This window comes from Acipenser ruthenus, chromosome 59 (assembly GCF_902713425.1).
Source record: "Acipenser ruthenus chromosome 59, fAciRut3.2 maternal haplotype, whole genome shotgun sequence".
NCBI classification, from domain to species: Eukaryota; Metazoa; Chordata; class Actinopteri; order Acipenseriformes; family Acipenseridae; genus Acipenser; species Acipenser ruthenus.
The window spans coordinates 2,144,646-2,159,581 of NC_081247.1; the positions used below are offsets into that span (position 1 = coordinate 2,144,646).

The 14,936-nt window shown below is 35.9% G+C and overlaps 1 protein-coding gene across 1 annotated transcript in view; it reads right to left on the reverse strand.

The window, feature by feature from the left end:
- LOC131725026 (uncharacterized) overlaps positions 1–14,633 on the reverse strand; it is a gene marked incomplete at its 3' end in the record, with an annotated part of 33,282 nt that extends 18,649 nt beyond the window's left edge. Inside the window, exon 1 of the mRNA XM_059018358.1 lies at positions 14,561–14,633. Within this exon, the coding sequence (XP_058874341.1) occupies positions 14,561–14,633 (73 nt within the window). The remainder of the gene's footprint in view (positions 1–14,560) is intronic.
- Positions 14,634–14,936: the final 303 nt, after the last annotated feature.

Sequence of the window (14,936 nt, forward strand, 5' to 3'; positions counted from 1 at the left end):
TTCACTTTCTTCACTCTGCTGCTTCACTTCTTTCTTCACTCTGCTGCTTCACTTTCTTTCTTCACTCTGCTGCTTCACTTTCTTCACTCTGCTGCTTCACTTTCTTCACTCTGCTGCTTCACTTTCTTTCTTCACTCTGCTGCTTCGCTTTCTTCACTCTGCTGCTTCACTTTCTTTCTTCACTCTGCTGCTTCACTTTCTTCACTCTGCTGCTTCACTTTCTTTCTTCACTCTGCTGCTTCGCTTTCTTCACTCTGCTGCTTCACTTTCTTCACTCTGCTGCTTCACTTTCTTTCTTCACTCTGCTGCTTCGCTTTCTTCACTCTGCTGCTTCACTTTCTTTTTTCACTCTGCTGCTTCACTTTCTTCACTCTGCTGCTTCACTTTCTTTCTTCACTCTGCTGCTTCGCTTTCTTCACTCTGCTGCTTCACTTTCTTTCTTCACTCTGCTGCTTCACTTTCTTCACTCTGCTGCTTCACTTTCTTTCTTCACTCTGCTGCTTCACTTTCTTTCTTCACTCTGCTGCTTCACTTTCTCTTTTGCTTTTCTTTCTTCCATCACTTTGCTTTCTTTACTCTCTTTACTCCAAATCTCCTGTCTTATTTTCTGTATATTCCTTTCAAGTCTTTCTCAACGTCTTTACTTTGCATTCTAATTCTGCTTTACTTGATCTACTCTCTATACTTTGGTTCTGTTATATTATTCTTTTTTCTTTTACCTTCCTTGCTTCCTTGACCTAACTGTCTTTGCTCTGCTTCACATTCTTTAATGTATTTATCTTCTTCTCTACTTTGATTACACACCCTCTTTACTCTTCACTTTCTTTAGTTTCTTTTCTCTCATTTCTTTACTCTGGTCATTCACTTTCTGACTCTATCTTCCTTTACCTCTGCTTTTCTTTCCTTTGCTTCTCTATCCCTTTGCTTCTTTATTCATGTTATTTAAGTCTCTGCCTTGCTTTGTGTGCTTGCTTTCCACCACTTTCTTTACTTTGCCCTTCATATTTTCTTAATTGACTTTCATTTCATTTCTTTGCTTGGATTACTTTCTTTCATTTGGCTTTTGCTTTCTGTGTTCTTATACATTACTGTGTTAATTTACTCTTTTAAATGATGGCTCCACGTTGCTCAATGTAAAACAGTAACGCATTGTAAACAAATGCCTTAATAACCTATGCAGCTACTGGTGTGTAGGACAAAATGGCAACCATATATCAAGTGTCACATGTTTCACCATGACCGTAAGCAAATAGCTTAAACACCTTGTAGCTATGTGCTGACTCACTCCCTTTGTTTGGCTACATCGAGTATCAGATGCACACCTGACCAGATAGCTGCGCTCAGCCGCTCAGGCGAGCCCTGGAAATCCCCTCACTGTTGCCGTGGCAGCTGTAGCCGGGAGTGCCAGGCAGTGGAAACGGGTCATTAATTGACTTTCTTAATGTCAAAACTCCTCGGCACCTCTTGGCTTTAAATAATCTTTGCTCTCTATACCCTAACCGTTCACTTTCTTTGTTCTGCTTTTTACACTCCACTCTTTCTTTCTAATTTCCTTTTCATTTCTTTACTTCTACTCTACTTCCTTTTCTTGACTCTCTTCTTATTTTTTACTTCTACTCTGTTAATTACTTTTAATTACCTTAATTCTGCAGCTTTACTTTTTGCTTCCTTAACTTTGCTCCGTAGGAACAATTCAATAATTGATAATTTAATATTTATCTGGGTTGATCAGTTCTCTTATTAATAATATTTAATTGACGTGTTACAAAGATCTTGCTCGTTTGGTTGTTAGTAGCTTATTGATCCCAGAATCTCATCAAGCAGCTTCTTGAAGGATCCCAGGGTGTCAGCTTCAACAACATTACTGGGGAGTTGGTTCCAGACCCTCACAATTTCTCTGTGTAAAAAAGTGCCTCCTATTTTCTGTTCTGAATGCCCCTTTATCTAATCTCCATTTGTGACCCCTGGTCCTTGTTTCTTTTTTCAGGTCGAAAAAGTCCCCTGGGTCGACATTGTCTATACCTTTTAGGATTTTGAATGCTTGAATCAGATCGCCACGTAGTCTTCTTTGTTCAAAAGACTGAACAGATTCAATTCTTTTAGCCTGTCTGCATACGACATGCCTTTTAAACCCGGGATAATTCTGGTCGCTCTTGTTTGCACTCTTTCTAGAGCAGCAATCTCCTTTTTGTAACGAGGTGACCAGAACTGAACACAACGTATTTCATTTCATTTCATTCCGGTTGTTAAGCCACTTTGTTTGCTTTCTAAGCTTTCTGTCCTCTGCTTTTCTTTTTTACTTTTTTTTTAATTTCTACTCTCAAATTACTTTTATTAACCCATCTCGCTGCTTTCCTTTACTTGCCTTCCTTTCATTTCTTCACTTTCCTACTTAACGGCTGAGTTACATTTGTACCCTCTTTACCCCCCTCATCCTGTGTTAACTTTCTGTACATGTGAAACGTCTTTCACTCTTTCTCTGGTGATTCTCACTGCTGCTTTACTTTCTTTACTCTCTCTTTACTTTCTTTGTTCTTTACTTTGCTACTTTAGTTATCTCCTGAACTGTCCTTTCTTTTCTTTAGGTCACTTTATTTGCTTGTCTGTGCTCTGTGACACTTTTCATTGCTTTCTTTACTTTGTTACTTGTACTCTCTCCAACCTAACTTGGCTGCTTGACGTTCTTTTCTTTGATACAATTTCCCCCCTGAATTTCTATTTTTTACTAATCTAATTATTTTGCTTTCATAGCTTTCTTATTTTTTTCCTTTCCTTCACTCTTTACTTTCTTTCATTTATCCATTCTTCACTTTCTACTTTTCTTTCTCCCCACTTTTTCACTCTTTTTATTTCATTTTTTTAAACTTTTCTTCATGTTATTCACTTTCTTCATCCCTTGCCTTTTTTACATGTTCTTTACTTGTTCTTCTTTTTGCTTTCTATATCTTAAACTTCATGTGTTCTCTTTAATTTCTTTACTCTAATAATTTACTTGTACTTTGCTTTCTTACTATCTGTTTCAGTATTTTATTTTTTATTCCGCTGCTTTACTTTATTTCCTTGTCTCTCCTTTTCTCAGACACTTTTCATGTATTTTCTTTGTTAGCTTCATTTACTGTTTACTTTGCTTTCTTTTCATTCTTCTCTAACTGTAACTTTTCTCTTTACTTCAGCTTTTCTCTGTCATTCCTGTCTTTTTTCTTATACTTTATTTTGCTTCAGTCTGCTGTTATTTCTTCACCGCTAGTATAATTTATACACAGCCCAACTTCACTCTGCTGCTTTCATTTTTGTACTCTAACTAATTTATTTTTAATTATTTGCTGCTTTACTTTCTTAAAAAAAGAACTTTTCTGAACTTTTTTCACTTCACTCTTTGTTTTTTCACTCTCTTTAGTTTTATCATTCTTATGTTACTGTCTTTAACATCTGAAATATAGTTTCTCCTTTTGTTGCTTTTTACTTTCTTTACTTTATACTGATACTTTAATGTCATTAATCACTTTCTTAAATCTCTCCTTTCCTCGAATACCTCACTCCCCTGTCCAGCTGCACTGCCTCAGTCACCTCTTCACTGTAACCTTTCTTTCTTATTGCTACTATCCTTACACACCTTCTCTCCTCTGCATTATATATGCATTTAGTTGTATATTTTATTTATTTATCCTTCAGTCTACTTGCAGACTTTACATTTCTATCCTACTGTTCTTTATTTGTTTAATTCATGTTGGTCCCCTGCTTTGCTTTTTCAATACAAACCCTCTCGCTATACCCAACCTCCTCTCTTATATCACTATCATAATCAGCTTTCTTTCTTTATTTCTTTTAAAGAAGGCTGTTAAACTATTCATTGCTACTTTCTTAAATGTTCTGTACTTGACTGTTTTCTTTACGTTATGCTTTACTTTCTTCTGCTTCTTCACCTTTTTTCATGTCCTCACTCCCTGTAATGTACTTTCTTTACTACCTCTGCATTCTTGCTTCAGTTGCTCTGAAACTTCACTCTGCTTTCTTTACTCTCTGTACTTTATAATCTTTTTCACAGTCACTGTTACTCTCGTGCTTATGTTCCTACTTTACTTATTTCTTCGCACTTCACTCAGAAACTTTGCTTTCCTTATTTTACTGTGGTTTGTTTCATAGATTTTCTCTTCATTTCCTCTCGCTGTAGTTCCTGTACTCTCAAACTTTACTCAGCAACCTTAATCTTTGCTCTACCCATGTTTTACTTTCTTACTTTTGTTTTTCTTCACTATGTGCTCGAATCACATTACTGTCTTTAATTTACTGTCCTTGCTTTTCATTTTCCTCTTGTGCTCGAATCACCTTACTGTCTTTAATTTACTGTCCTTGCTTTTCATTTTCCTCTTGTGCTCGAATCACCTTACTGTCTTTAATTTACTATCCTTGCTTTTCCTTTTTCCTCTTGTGCTCGAGTCACCTTACTGTCTTTAATTTACTGTCCTTGCTTTTCTTTTTTCCTCTTGTGCTCGATTCACCTTACTGTCTTTAATTTACTGTCCTTGCTTTTCATTTTCCTCTTGTGTTAGAATCACTTTACTGTCTTTAATTTACTGTCCTTGCTTTTCCTTTTTCTTTACTCTGTGCTAGAAGCACCTTACTGTCTTTAATTTACTGTCCTTGCTTTTCATTTTCCTCTTGTGTTAGAATCACTTTACTGTCTTTAATTTACTGTCCTTGCTTTTCCTTTTTCTTTACTCTGTGCTAGAAGCACCTTACTGTCTTTAATTTACTGTCCTTGCTTTTCATTTTCCTCTTGTGTTAGAATCACTTTACTGTCTTTAATTTACTGTCCTTGCTTTTCCTTTTTCTTTACTCTGTGCTAGAAGCACCTTACTGTCTTTAATTTACTGTCCTTGCTTTTCATTTTCCTCTTGTGTTAGAATCACTTTACTGTCTTTAATTTACTGTCCTTGCTTTTCATTTTCCTCTTGTGTTAGAATCACTTTACTGTCTTTAATTTACTGTCCTTGCTTTTCTTTTTTCCTCTTGAGCTTTGCCATGCTTTGTTTCTTTTCTCATAAAGTCTTATCTCTTATTCTGATTCTTCACTGTCTCTGCTGCACTTTCAGGACTGCACTTTTACTTGTACTTTCTTCTCTTTCTTTACTTCCTGTTATTCCTTTACTTTTTGTTTTCTTTCTTTATCTCTTTCTGTGAACCAGGATTCTACAAGATATTTATTCAAAATTGTAATTGACACAGTTTTTTGTTCCAAAATAAAAAAAACACCAGTTATACTTCTAAAAATAAAATTAAACAACTCAAGCCTCTAAATTAAATCTCTTGGTTGCTTTTTTTCTGTTTTTAGAACATTTATTGAGTGAGTTTAGTCTTTCTAAAAAAAAGTCACTAAAGGCAATTTGGATAAAATAGCTTGTAGAATCTAGCCCTTTGTCTTTTCTCTCCAACTTGACCCTGAAACTTTAGTTTTTATTCTGCACCTTTCCTTACTTGACTTACTGTACGTTCCTCCTTAGTTTTAGTTGCTTTTATTTTCCTTACCCCTATCTCTACATATTTACTCTGGTATCTTAGTTCATGCACTTTCTTTACTGCAATTTACTTACTAACTTTACCTTCATCCTTTATATCCATTGCTTTCTTTTTTTTCAATACTCATGCACTGTTTAGTCTTCTGTCTAAAACATTACTCTGGTGCTGTAGTTTCTGTTCTGCACTTTCTAACTGACTTTGCTTTCAGACTTTCCTTCCTTCTGTAGTCTTCCTTTACTTCTTTCACTCTCTATTTGTCGTATCTCTCATTTTACTCTAGTTTCTGTCCTGCACTTTCTAACTGACTTTCCTTTTTAACTTTAGATATTTACTTAATTTTCTTCCAGTGCTCTTATATTATTCAGTCTTATCTCTAAAACGTTACTCTGGTGTTGTAGTTTCTGTTCTGCACTTTCTAACGGACTTTGCTTTCTGACTTTCCTTCCTTCTGTAGTCTTCCTTTACTTCATTCACTCTCTATTTGTCGTATCTCTCATTTTACTCTAGTTTCTGTTCTGCACTTTCTAACGGACTTTGCTTTCTGACTTTCCTTCCTTCTGTAGTCTTCCTTTACTTCATTCACTCTCTATTTGTCGTATCCCTCATTTTACTCTAGTTTCTGTCCTGCACTTTCTAACTGACTTTCCTTTCTAACTTTCTTTAGATATTTTCTTAATTTTCTTCCAGTGCTCTTATATTATTCAGTTTTATCTCTAAAACTCTACTCTGGTACTTTAGTTTTCATTCTGCACTTTCCTTAATTGCTTTGCTTTCTTTATTTTCTCACTTTCTTTACTCTATCTTTGTCTTATCTCTAACTTCACTCTCATTTTTTTCTGTCCTCCATATTCCATACTTGGCTTCACTTGGTTTTCTTTAGTTTCTTTGCTTTCTTACTTTCGTCGTATGTTTTATTTTCTTACTTTACTTTCATGTTTACATTCTTTCATTTCCTTCCTGTATTCCTTCACTTTCTTTAATCTTATCCTTTGTCTTTAATTTGAACTTCACTCTGGTTTATTTCTGTACTTTACGTTCTTTACTTTGCTCCTTCACTGTCTTTATAGTAATTCATTTGCTTCATTTTCTTACCTTACTTTCCTGCTTTCCTTTAGTTTCTTTACCCTCAAACTTTGAAATCTTTTCTATGCAACTTTAATTTCTGCACTTACTTCTTTACATCTTCATTTTCTTTCAGTACTCCTGTACTGTTTAATCTTATCTCTAAAGCTTTACTCTGGTACTTTAGATAATATAGCTTCCTCTTTTACATTCTTTCATTCCTTTCCTTTCTTTACTCTCATACATTGTCTTGTCACTAACTCATCCCAACTTTATTCCTGAATTTCATATTCTTTACTTAGTTTACTTTACTTCCCTACTTTACTTCCTTCTTTCCTTTCCTTTACTTTCTTTACACTCAAACTTTTTTCTATATTCTGCAACTATATTCTAGTGCTATTGTATCTGTGCTGCACTTCATTTATTTTCGTTCTTGACTTTCTTTACTTCTCTCTGCTTTGCTTCATTTTCTTTCTTTGCTCCTGTGCTGTTCAGTCTCATCTCTCCAACGTGACTCTGGTTTCCTAAACTTACTCTGGTTTCTTACTTTCCTTTCGTTCCTTCACTTTCTTTACTCTCTTTCTTTGTCTTGTCTCTAAGTTCACTCTCTCTTCTGTGCTTTATATTCTTTACTTGGTTTACTTTACATTCCTACATTCCTACTTCTTTTCTTTACTGGTGAACTTTGCAATTTTCCCTCTCCAGCTGTACTCTGGTACTTTTAATTATGTTCTGCATTAGACTCACTTGTTGACTTTCTTTACTTTGCTTCATTTTCTTTCTTTATTCTTGTACCATTCAATCTTTTCTCTACTTTAGTTTCTGCACCTTCTTTCCTTTCATTTCTTCCTTTTAAATTCATTTCTGCACTTTCTGTTACTTTACTTCCTGTGCTTTCTTACATACTTCAATCTCTAGTTCACGCTTAACTCTACAACTATACTCTGCTATCTTAATTACTCTTCTGCGCTTGATTCAATTTTCTTTACTTTCTTTGCCACTTTTTTCTTTCTGTCTTTCCTTTCCTCGTATACCATGCAATGTCATCTCTTCAACTTTGCTGTGGTGCTTCAGTTTCTGTTCTGCACTCTCTTTCCTGTCCTGACTCTAACAATACTCTGCACTTTCTGCTCTGCACTTTCCCACTTGACTTATTTTTCTTTCTTTACTTCCTTTTCTTTCTTTGTCTTCTCTCTGTTTCTAATTTCTTTCCTTTCCTTTCTTTATTGTTATATCTTTAATATTGAGCTCTATTCACAAAGCTTTTACTCAGGAGTTATTTAGAAGAATGTCTGGAAGAAAATCAAGTTTGATATTCCTGAAACTCTTTTGGACTAGTGAGGGTTTCTTTAACAGCAGTGAATGAACAGTTTCATGAATGTCAAACGTTGTATTCACGAAAACAGACAAACAAAACAGCATTCAAACAACACAGGAGTTAAAACTTTGTGAACAGAGCCCTTCTGTCTACAGCTTTACTCTTCAGTTCTGCACTTTCCATACTTTCTCACTGCTTTTTCTTTCTGGCTCATCTTCTCTTGACATTGTGTTTTTTTTTTACATTTCGTAGACCTACTCGCAATGCGTTAAAGTCATTTTCATTACCGCAACTTCGTTTCATGCCGCGGTCGTTTTGTTATGTCTGTTTCAAACTAATTTCGTATGCCTGTTCTACGAATCTCATTATAATATAGAATCGTGGTTCTGACCCCACATATATTATCCTATTCTTGCTAGTCTGATTTGCATCTGTTTTCTTGGGTCTCAATGTCACTGGTGGAGCTGCCACAATGACTTCATTCATATGTGGAAAACCATAGACAATACTAAAGGTGCAGTTGCAGTCGTTTTAAGGCCAGATTTATATGTATTTATTGCAAAGGTGCAATTTGCAAAAGTAAAAAAAGAAAATCAGAATCATGAAAATGTTACATCGTGGATAAAATAAGTTTCTGCAGGTGTCAATTGCATTTCAGATTATGGCTCTCTTGTTTGATTTTTATTTTCCACTGCCTCCGAAAGTAATGACATTTTTTATTTCAAGAGTCTGTCGCTTACAGTGTCCCAGTGAATTTATTTTGTTAGTTATTTCTTTCTTCAATTTTTTTTTTTGCTCTGGACAGTGTTATATAATATTTCCAGATTTCTTTTCTATTTCAAAAACTAATATATCAATGTTGTCATTCTGGACGTGTGTTTTCCTTTCTGCACTTTCCTTACTTGCCTGACTTTGCTTTCTTACTACACTGTCTTCAGTGTCTTTGCTTCCTTTACAATCTTGACTCCTTCTCTGTGCATTCTCACTCTACAGCTACACTCTGTTACTTTAGGGACTCTCTGAGCTTTCACTACCGAGCTTTCCCCACTTCACTATAATTTCTTTCACCTTCTTTTTTTACTTACTATCTTTACTTTTAATACTCACTTTACTCAGATATTTTGCTTACTTTACTTTCTATATTCTCATACTTTCCAACGTCACTCTTTAATTGCGTTATTATAAGCTGCTTCACTTTCTATACAGTGATATGTTCATTTCTGTACTAACTTTCTTTCTTATATACTTCTATATCTATATATTTTCTCAGTTTATTTTTCAAACGTAGTCTTTGCTCTTCTGTTATCCCTCACATACTATATAGTACTCTTGTTTCTTTCCTTCCCTACCTTTCTTTCCTTCCTTCCCTTTTTCTTTCTACTTTCTATTTTCCTACACACCACTTTCTGCACTCTCTCATATGTTCAACTGGTTTCCAACTCACTTTTTCCTGCTATTCTCCCCTCTGCTTTGTTCCTATTTCTCTCACTTCACTGTGTTTCTATATACCTTTGTGTAGCGTCTGTCGTGAATTGGGCATGGAAAAGACTGGCGTTGAATAACCTTGATTTTATTGCGGTCAAGTACACTTCAAAGACTACGCCACCCCTTGTTGATATAGAGGTAGGGAACCTCTAAGTCGTGACCAAAATATAGTTTCCTCACACAAGCCCCTTCAATTAAATGAACATCAAGAGTCACAGGTGCAGGGTGTTATTGCCTTTACAAGACAGTTTTTATTAAATAGTTCAAAACATATAAAAATAGACACTGTGTGTCTCTATAAATGTATCAGAGGAAATTAAAAAGTAGAGATAAGCAAGTATCTGGTTCCTGTAATTTAACAAGTCAGGTTAAGGTTCAAAATTAACACCAGGGTCACTGAAGCGAAGATCTATACCAGGGGTGCACAATTCCTGTCGTGGAGGGCCGGTGTCCCTCCTGGCTTTTGTTCCAACCTTGCCCTAAATTACTTAATTGGACCAATTATTACCAATTATTGGTCTAATTAAGTAATTTAGAAGACAGTTGGAACAAAAGCCAGGAGGGATCCAGCCCTCCAGGACCGGAATTGTGCACCCCTGGTCTATACAAAGACCACCATACCATGGAAAGCATAGAGAACAGAGACACAGGAAAGGTGAAAAAATACAAACGTGCCGAAGGAAAAGGAAATGAATATAAAAACCACAAAAACACCTGAGCGCAAAATTAATCAAAAACGTAAATTAAGTGTGCAACCAAATTCAAATCAAAATAAAGAATCAAACGTTACTATTTCCTGCGTCTAAACAATCTAAGCAAACAGTGGTAGGATTGCACCTTGTTGTAACCATACAGTGCACAAAGAAAATACAATAATTCACACTGACTAAAAACACAAGGTGTAATAAAGGAAAACAGTAATTTAAAGTAAAAAGGAACAGTCATACACAACATAAATTCAATAAATACAAAGAGGATCGGTACTGCAAATCCAATGAACAAACTATAAAAATAATAACATCCTCGGGTAGCTGTGAATATGTTAATTGAAAACGTCTCGCACAGCTCACCCTGCTTAGCTGGTATTTTAAAATGACCCCAGAAGACAAAGACAGACCCAGCAGTCACCATTTCCAGCCCAGCCAACGTATCCATTTTTATAAGGATTTCTAGGACCCACATTCTGCATGGTCCTAGTGTCCTACCGGTTACATTTGCATGAGTGAAGTGTTTTACTCTCCTCTCCTTCACCCTTCTGCACTGTCCCTGCCTTACTCTCAAACCTCCCTGTTCTTCACTCCTCTCATTTACTTTACTGATTCCACTGATCTGCTGTCTGTCTGTCTCTCTGTCTGTCTGCTCAACTCTACTGTCATATCTTACTCTTATGTTGTGTTTCTTTAGTCTTTAGTCTACGCCTTCTCTTCTCCTTGTTCTACCCCATACTTTAAGTCAACTCATGACCTCTCCTTCGATCTTCTGCGTCTTCATTTTCTCCTCACACTTTATTACTTTCTACTGTAGTCTTTAGTCTCTTCATCTAATACCCTACTGGGGGCCGTATTCTTGAAAGTCTTCTTAGGACAAAACTTAAGAAAGATCATAAGAAAATAGTTAAGATTTTCCTAAGATTGTTCTTAAGTACAATTAGTCATTTGTTCTTACAATCTTCTTAAATTTCTTCTTAAGAACTTCTTAAATATAATCCTGCGTAATATAGGCCTAATGCTGGTTAACTGAATTTAAAATACATCTATTGTGATTTGGCTAAACACACTAATTGATGGATGTATTTATTTACACCCGTATACATATTACAGCGTATTACTAAAATAAATAAATAAAATACGCAATGTAATCCTCATTTGCATAAATATTAACATGAGCGCAGGCTTCTGTTAGTTTCATCTGAGCAATTTATTTTGATCCTCTTATACATTCAGGCAAATCTAAACAAAATGGTTACATCCCCCCTCCCAAGAGCTACTTATTTTAAGACAATGGTTTAGTTATCTTAAAGTTAAGACAATCTATCTTAAAATAGAATTTTTTTTTGAAGAATACCAATTTCTCTTAAGTTTATTCTTAAGAAAAAAGATAAGAATTATTTTTGAGAATAGCAGTTTTAATTAACTTTTTTCTTAAGTCCAAAGTTAACAAAAAGTTGGATTTAAGAATACCGCCCCTGTTCTCTACTTATATATCATACCAGCTCACTTTACAACGATTCCTTTATTTTCTATATCTTCTACTCTGTACACTAACTTTAATGTACTCCTATTTCTTTGTATTGTCTTCTGTTTTTTTCTATTTTCTTTCAGCTTTATCTTCAACCCTACTATACTGTATTACACGTGTGTGTAGTCGCTGCAGATCTGCCCTCTCCTCTCCTCTCTTCCTTTCCTAATGTCTTTCTTATTTCTCTTTCACAGTGCTCACCCTTTCCTATAATCTCTTTAAGACCCTTGTTTCAAACGATTGAATAGCTTTATAGGTGCTGTCCCCAGTGGAACCCATAGTCTCTGAGAGAGTAGCTCTCGCACCCAGAATGTCATGAATACCTATTTCAAAAGATTCAAGCCACAGCAGGCTCTATATAAACAGATTAAATATGTTACTGTCAGATTCTGTTTTTTATTGAGATTTAATGATATGATTCTTAGTGTTGAGTGTCTCCCTCGAATCATGTTGAGAGTGTGTTTCATTCTCTTGCACTCTTTGTAGGACAGATCCTCCCTCCTCCCCTCTCCTCTCTCCCTGTACCTCAGTTTTATATAAGCTAGTCTGTGGTGTTTTGGGTGTCTCTCATAATATGAGTCTAAACGTTGGGTGGCTTCATCTAATCCTGTTGAGAGTGTGTTTCATTCTCTTGCACTGTTTGTATGACAGACCTCCTGACACTGCAAAGAATGCCAAAGAATGAAATACACTCAACATGATTACAGGCAGCAACCCAACACTTAGACACATATTATAAAGGATCGCAATTTAAGGACATGTATAAAAAAAAATATTGAAGGGCTGACAGTCTGTCTCAACACTAATGGGGTTGATGAAGTTCTTACACTAAAAAGGAAATTTTAGTATCATACCTTATCCACACCAGGGCCAAAAAAAGGCAACATTGACACACTCGTTCTTTCAGTGTTGTAATGACTCACAGGGGTCTAATTTAATGATCTTAAGTGGAGGATCGTAATCCTGCTGCTCTTAAACTCTGTATTGATCCTGCTGGGGTTTTCTCTCGGGGGGGTTTACAGACCCACTTAACACGACTGCCATCAAAATGAGGGGTGTGACTATACAGTAATGCACCGCTCAGGGGTCCTTGTGAGGAGTGTGACAATACAGTAATGCGTGGGTCTGCGGGTTCGATGAGACATGCAGCGTTTCAGGGAATTCAACTTAAAACTTGTATTATGTCTCATGTTATATACAACCCAGTTCCCTTCTATAGCCATATCAGTGCTATTCTATAACTGATTATTGCAATGCCCTATTCTCTGGTACTCATAACCATGTTATATCTTGACTGTAACTTATACCAAACGCTGCAGCTAGAATTTTAACCGAGACTAAGGGACAAGTTGACATTACTCCTGTGCTAGCATCTCTGCACTGGCTTCCAGTCCAATTGACCACGTGTCACTGCTTTTAAAACAAGATTTCAGAAACACTTTTATAATGTAGTGTTTTTATGCTAAAATGATGTTCATTTTATTCTCTGCCTTGTTTTACTGTTCTGTGTGTTTTTTCTTTTATTTTTATTGCTTTTCCTGCATTCTCTTATTAATATTTGTCAATGTTTTTATTAATGCAAAGTGCTTTGTGGCAAATTGTATTGCGAAAGGCGCTATATTAAAAATAAAGACTTATTATTATTATTATTATTATTATTATTATTATTATTATAGGCATTGGACATTATTATTATTATTATTATTATTTATTTCTTAGCAGACGCCCTTATCCAGGGCGACTTACAATCGTAAGCAAAAACATTTCAAGCGTTACAATACAAGTAATACAAGTAATACAATAAGAGCATGCTGTCTCTACATCGATAACATAACAAAGGAGGAACACAGCAACAAAACAGACATCTCCATTTGCACAGAACTCTCTCTCTCTCACTCATTGCAATCTCGTGTGACCTTCAGTCCCTCGCACGAGACTCTACCATGTATTAAAGGCACAGCACTGAAAACATACTAGCACAATCGTCACAGGTGGTTTACAGACCCCCTTCTTCACGTGACTACAATTCAAATTAGGGGAGGGGTGACGATGCCCAATGCCACCATATGATACGTATCACGATATGGTCCTTATGAGCTACTTGTATATGATGCACAATAATGTTTAAGACAAAAATGAAATGAGACCAGGAGAGTATGTATTCATATTAACTGTAAAACACACTTATTCTTCATTCAAGAACCACTCTGTGAACTCCAGTGAGCTCGCTGTTGTGCTTTTGATCTGGGATCCTGATACAGATGATACAGACCTCTATTACAATACAATCACTATTTATCAATACGCAGTGAACCGCTACACTCTTAATAATGAGGTCCTGAGAGGGTTACGGGACGGGGGGGGCCAAGGTTGGCTTTCCACTCCAAACCTGTTCTAAATTGTTCAAATGAATCATAAACCTCTATCCTGACCCTAAAGTAGTTCATTATCTCATTTTACCTGTTAAACCTGGAGTGCAATGGCCCTCCAGGACCGTGATTGGACACCACTGATTTAGGGTGTCAGTATTAAGACCTGCCACTGTTAAGATCATTAAAATACACTCCACTCTGTAAAACTCGATTCTCAAAGCTATTAACTAAAGATAGTCGTTGGAAGAATTTTTTCAGATAGTGAAACTAACCAAACCGGAAAAAATTAATGAAAAAAAAACATTTATATCATATTCTGGAGTTGTTTCTTACTCGTTTTAGAATTGTAAAGGGTTCTTTTTTGTTTGTTTGTTTTTTTTTTTTTTATTGTTCCGGTAACAATTGCGCTAATGACGGTTTGGAGACAATGGACAAAATTGTCATGGAAACTATGTTATGTTTCTGAATAGTGGATCAGCCCCTAATCACATACACAACCAGAATGTTCCTATAAAGAGCCCTTTGCTCACGCCTCCTTGTCGTTTCTTTTTTTGGTCCTCCTCCACACCTGCTTCCACCTTGCAGCGTGCCTTGTCCAGGATGCCTCTTGCTGCCCACTGACTATAGCTGTCATAAATCATCATGTCACAGTTCAGTTATTTCAAATGTATTATTATCTAATATTATCCAACACAGAGGTGTCAGTTCTGTTTGAAAATATTTATTGGTAAATTGTAATAAAAAAAGTGTTTTGCCAAAATTCCTGATTATTGCCTTTTATCTATCTATCTATCTATCTATCTATCTATCTATGGTTTGTCTGGTGGAGTGAGTGTGGAGTGGAGTGGTGGGGTGTGTGTGAGTGTGAACGCTGCTGGCAGGTTTGTCTGTGTTTTTGTCTTCACACTGTTTTGCATGTATTGAGGGTACTGTTGAACAGTTTT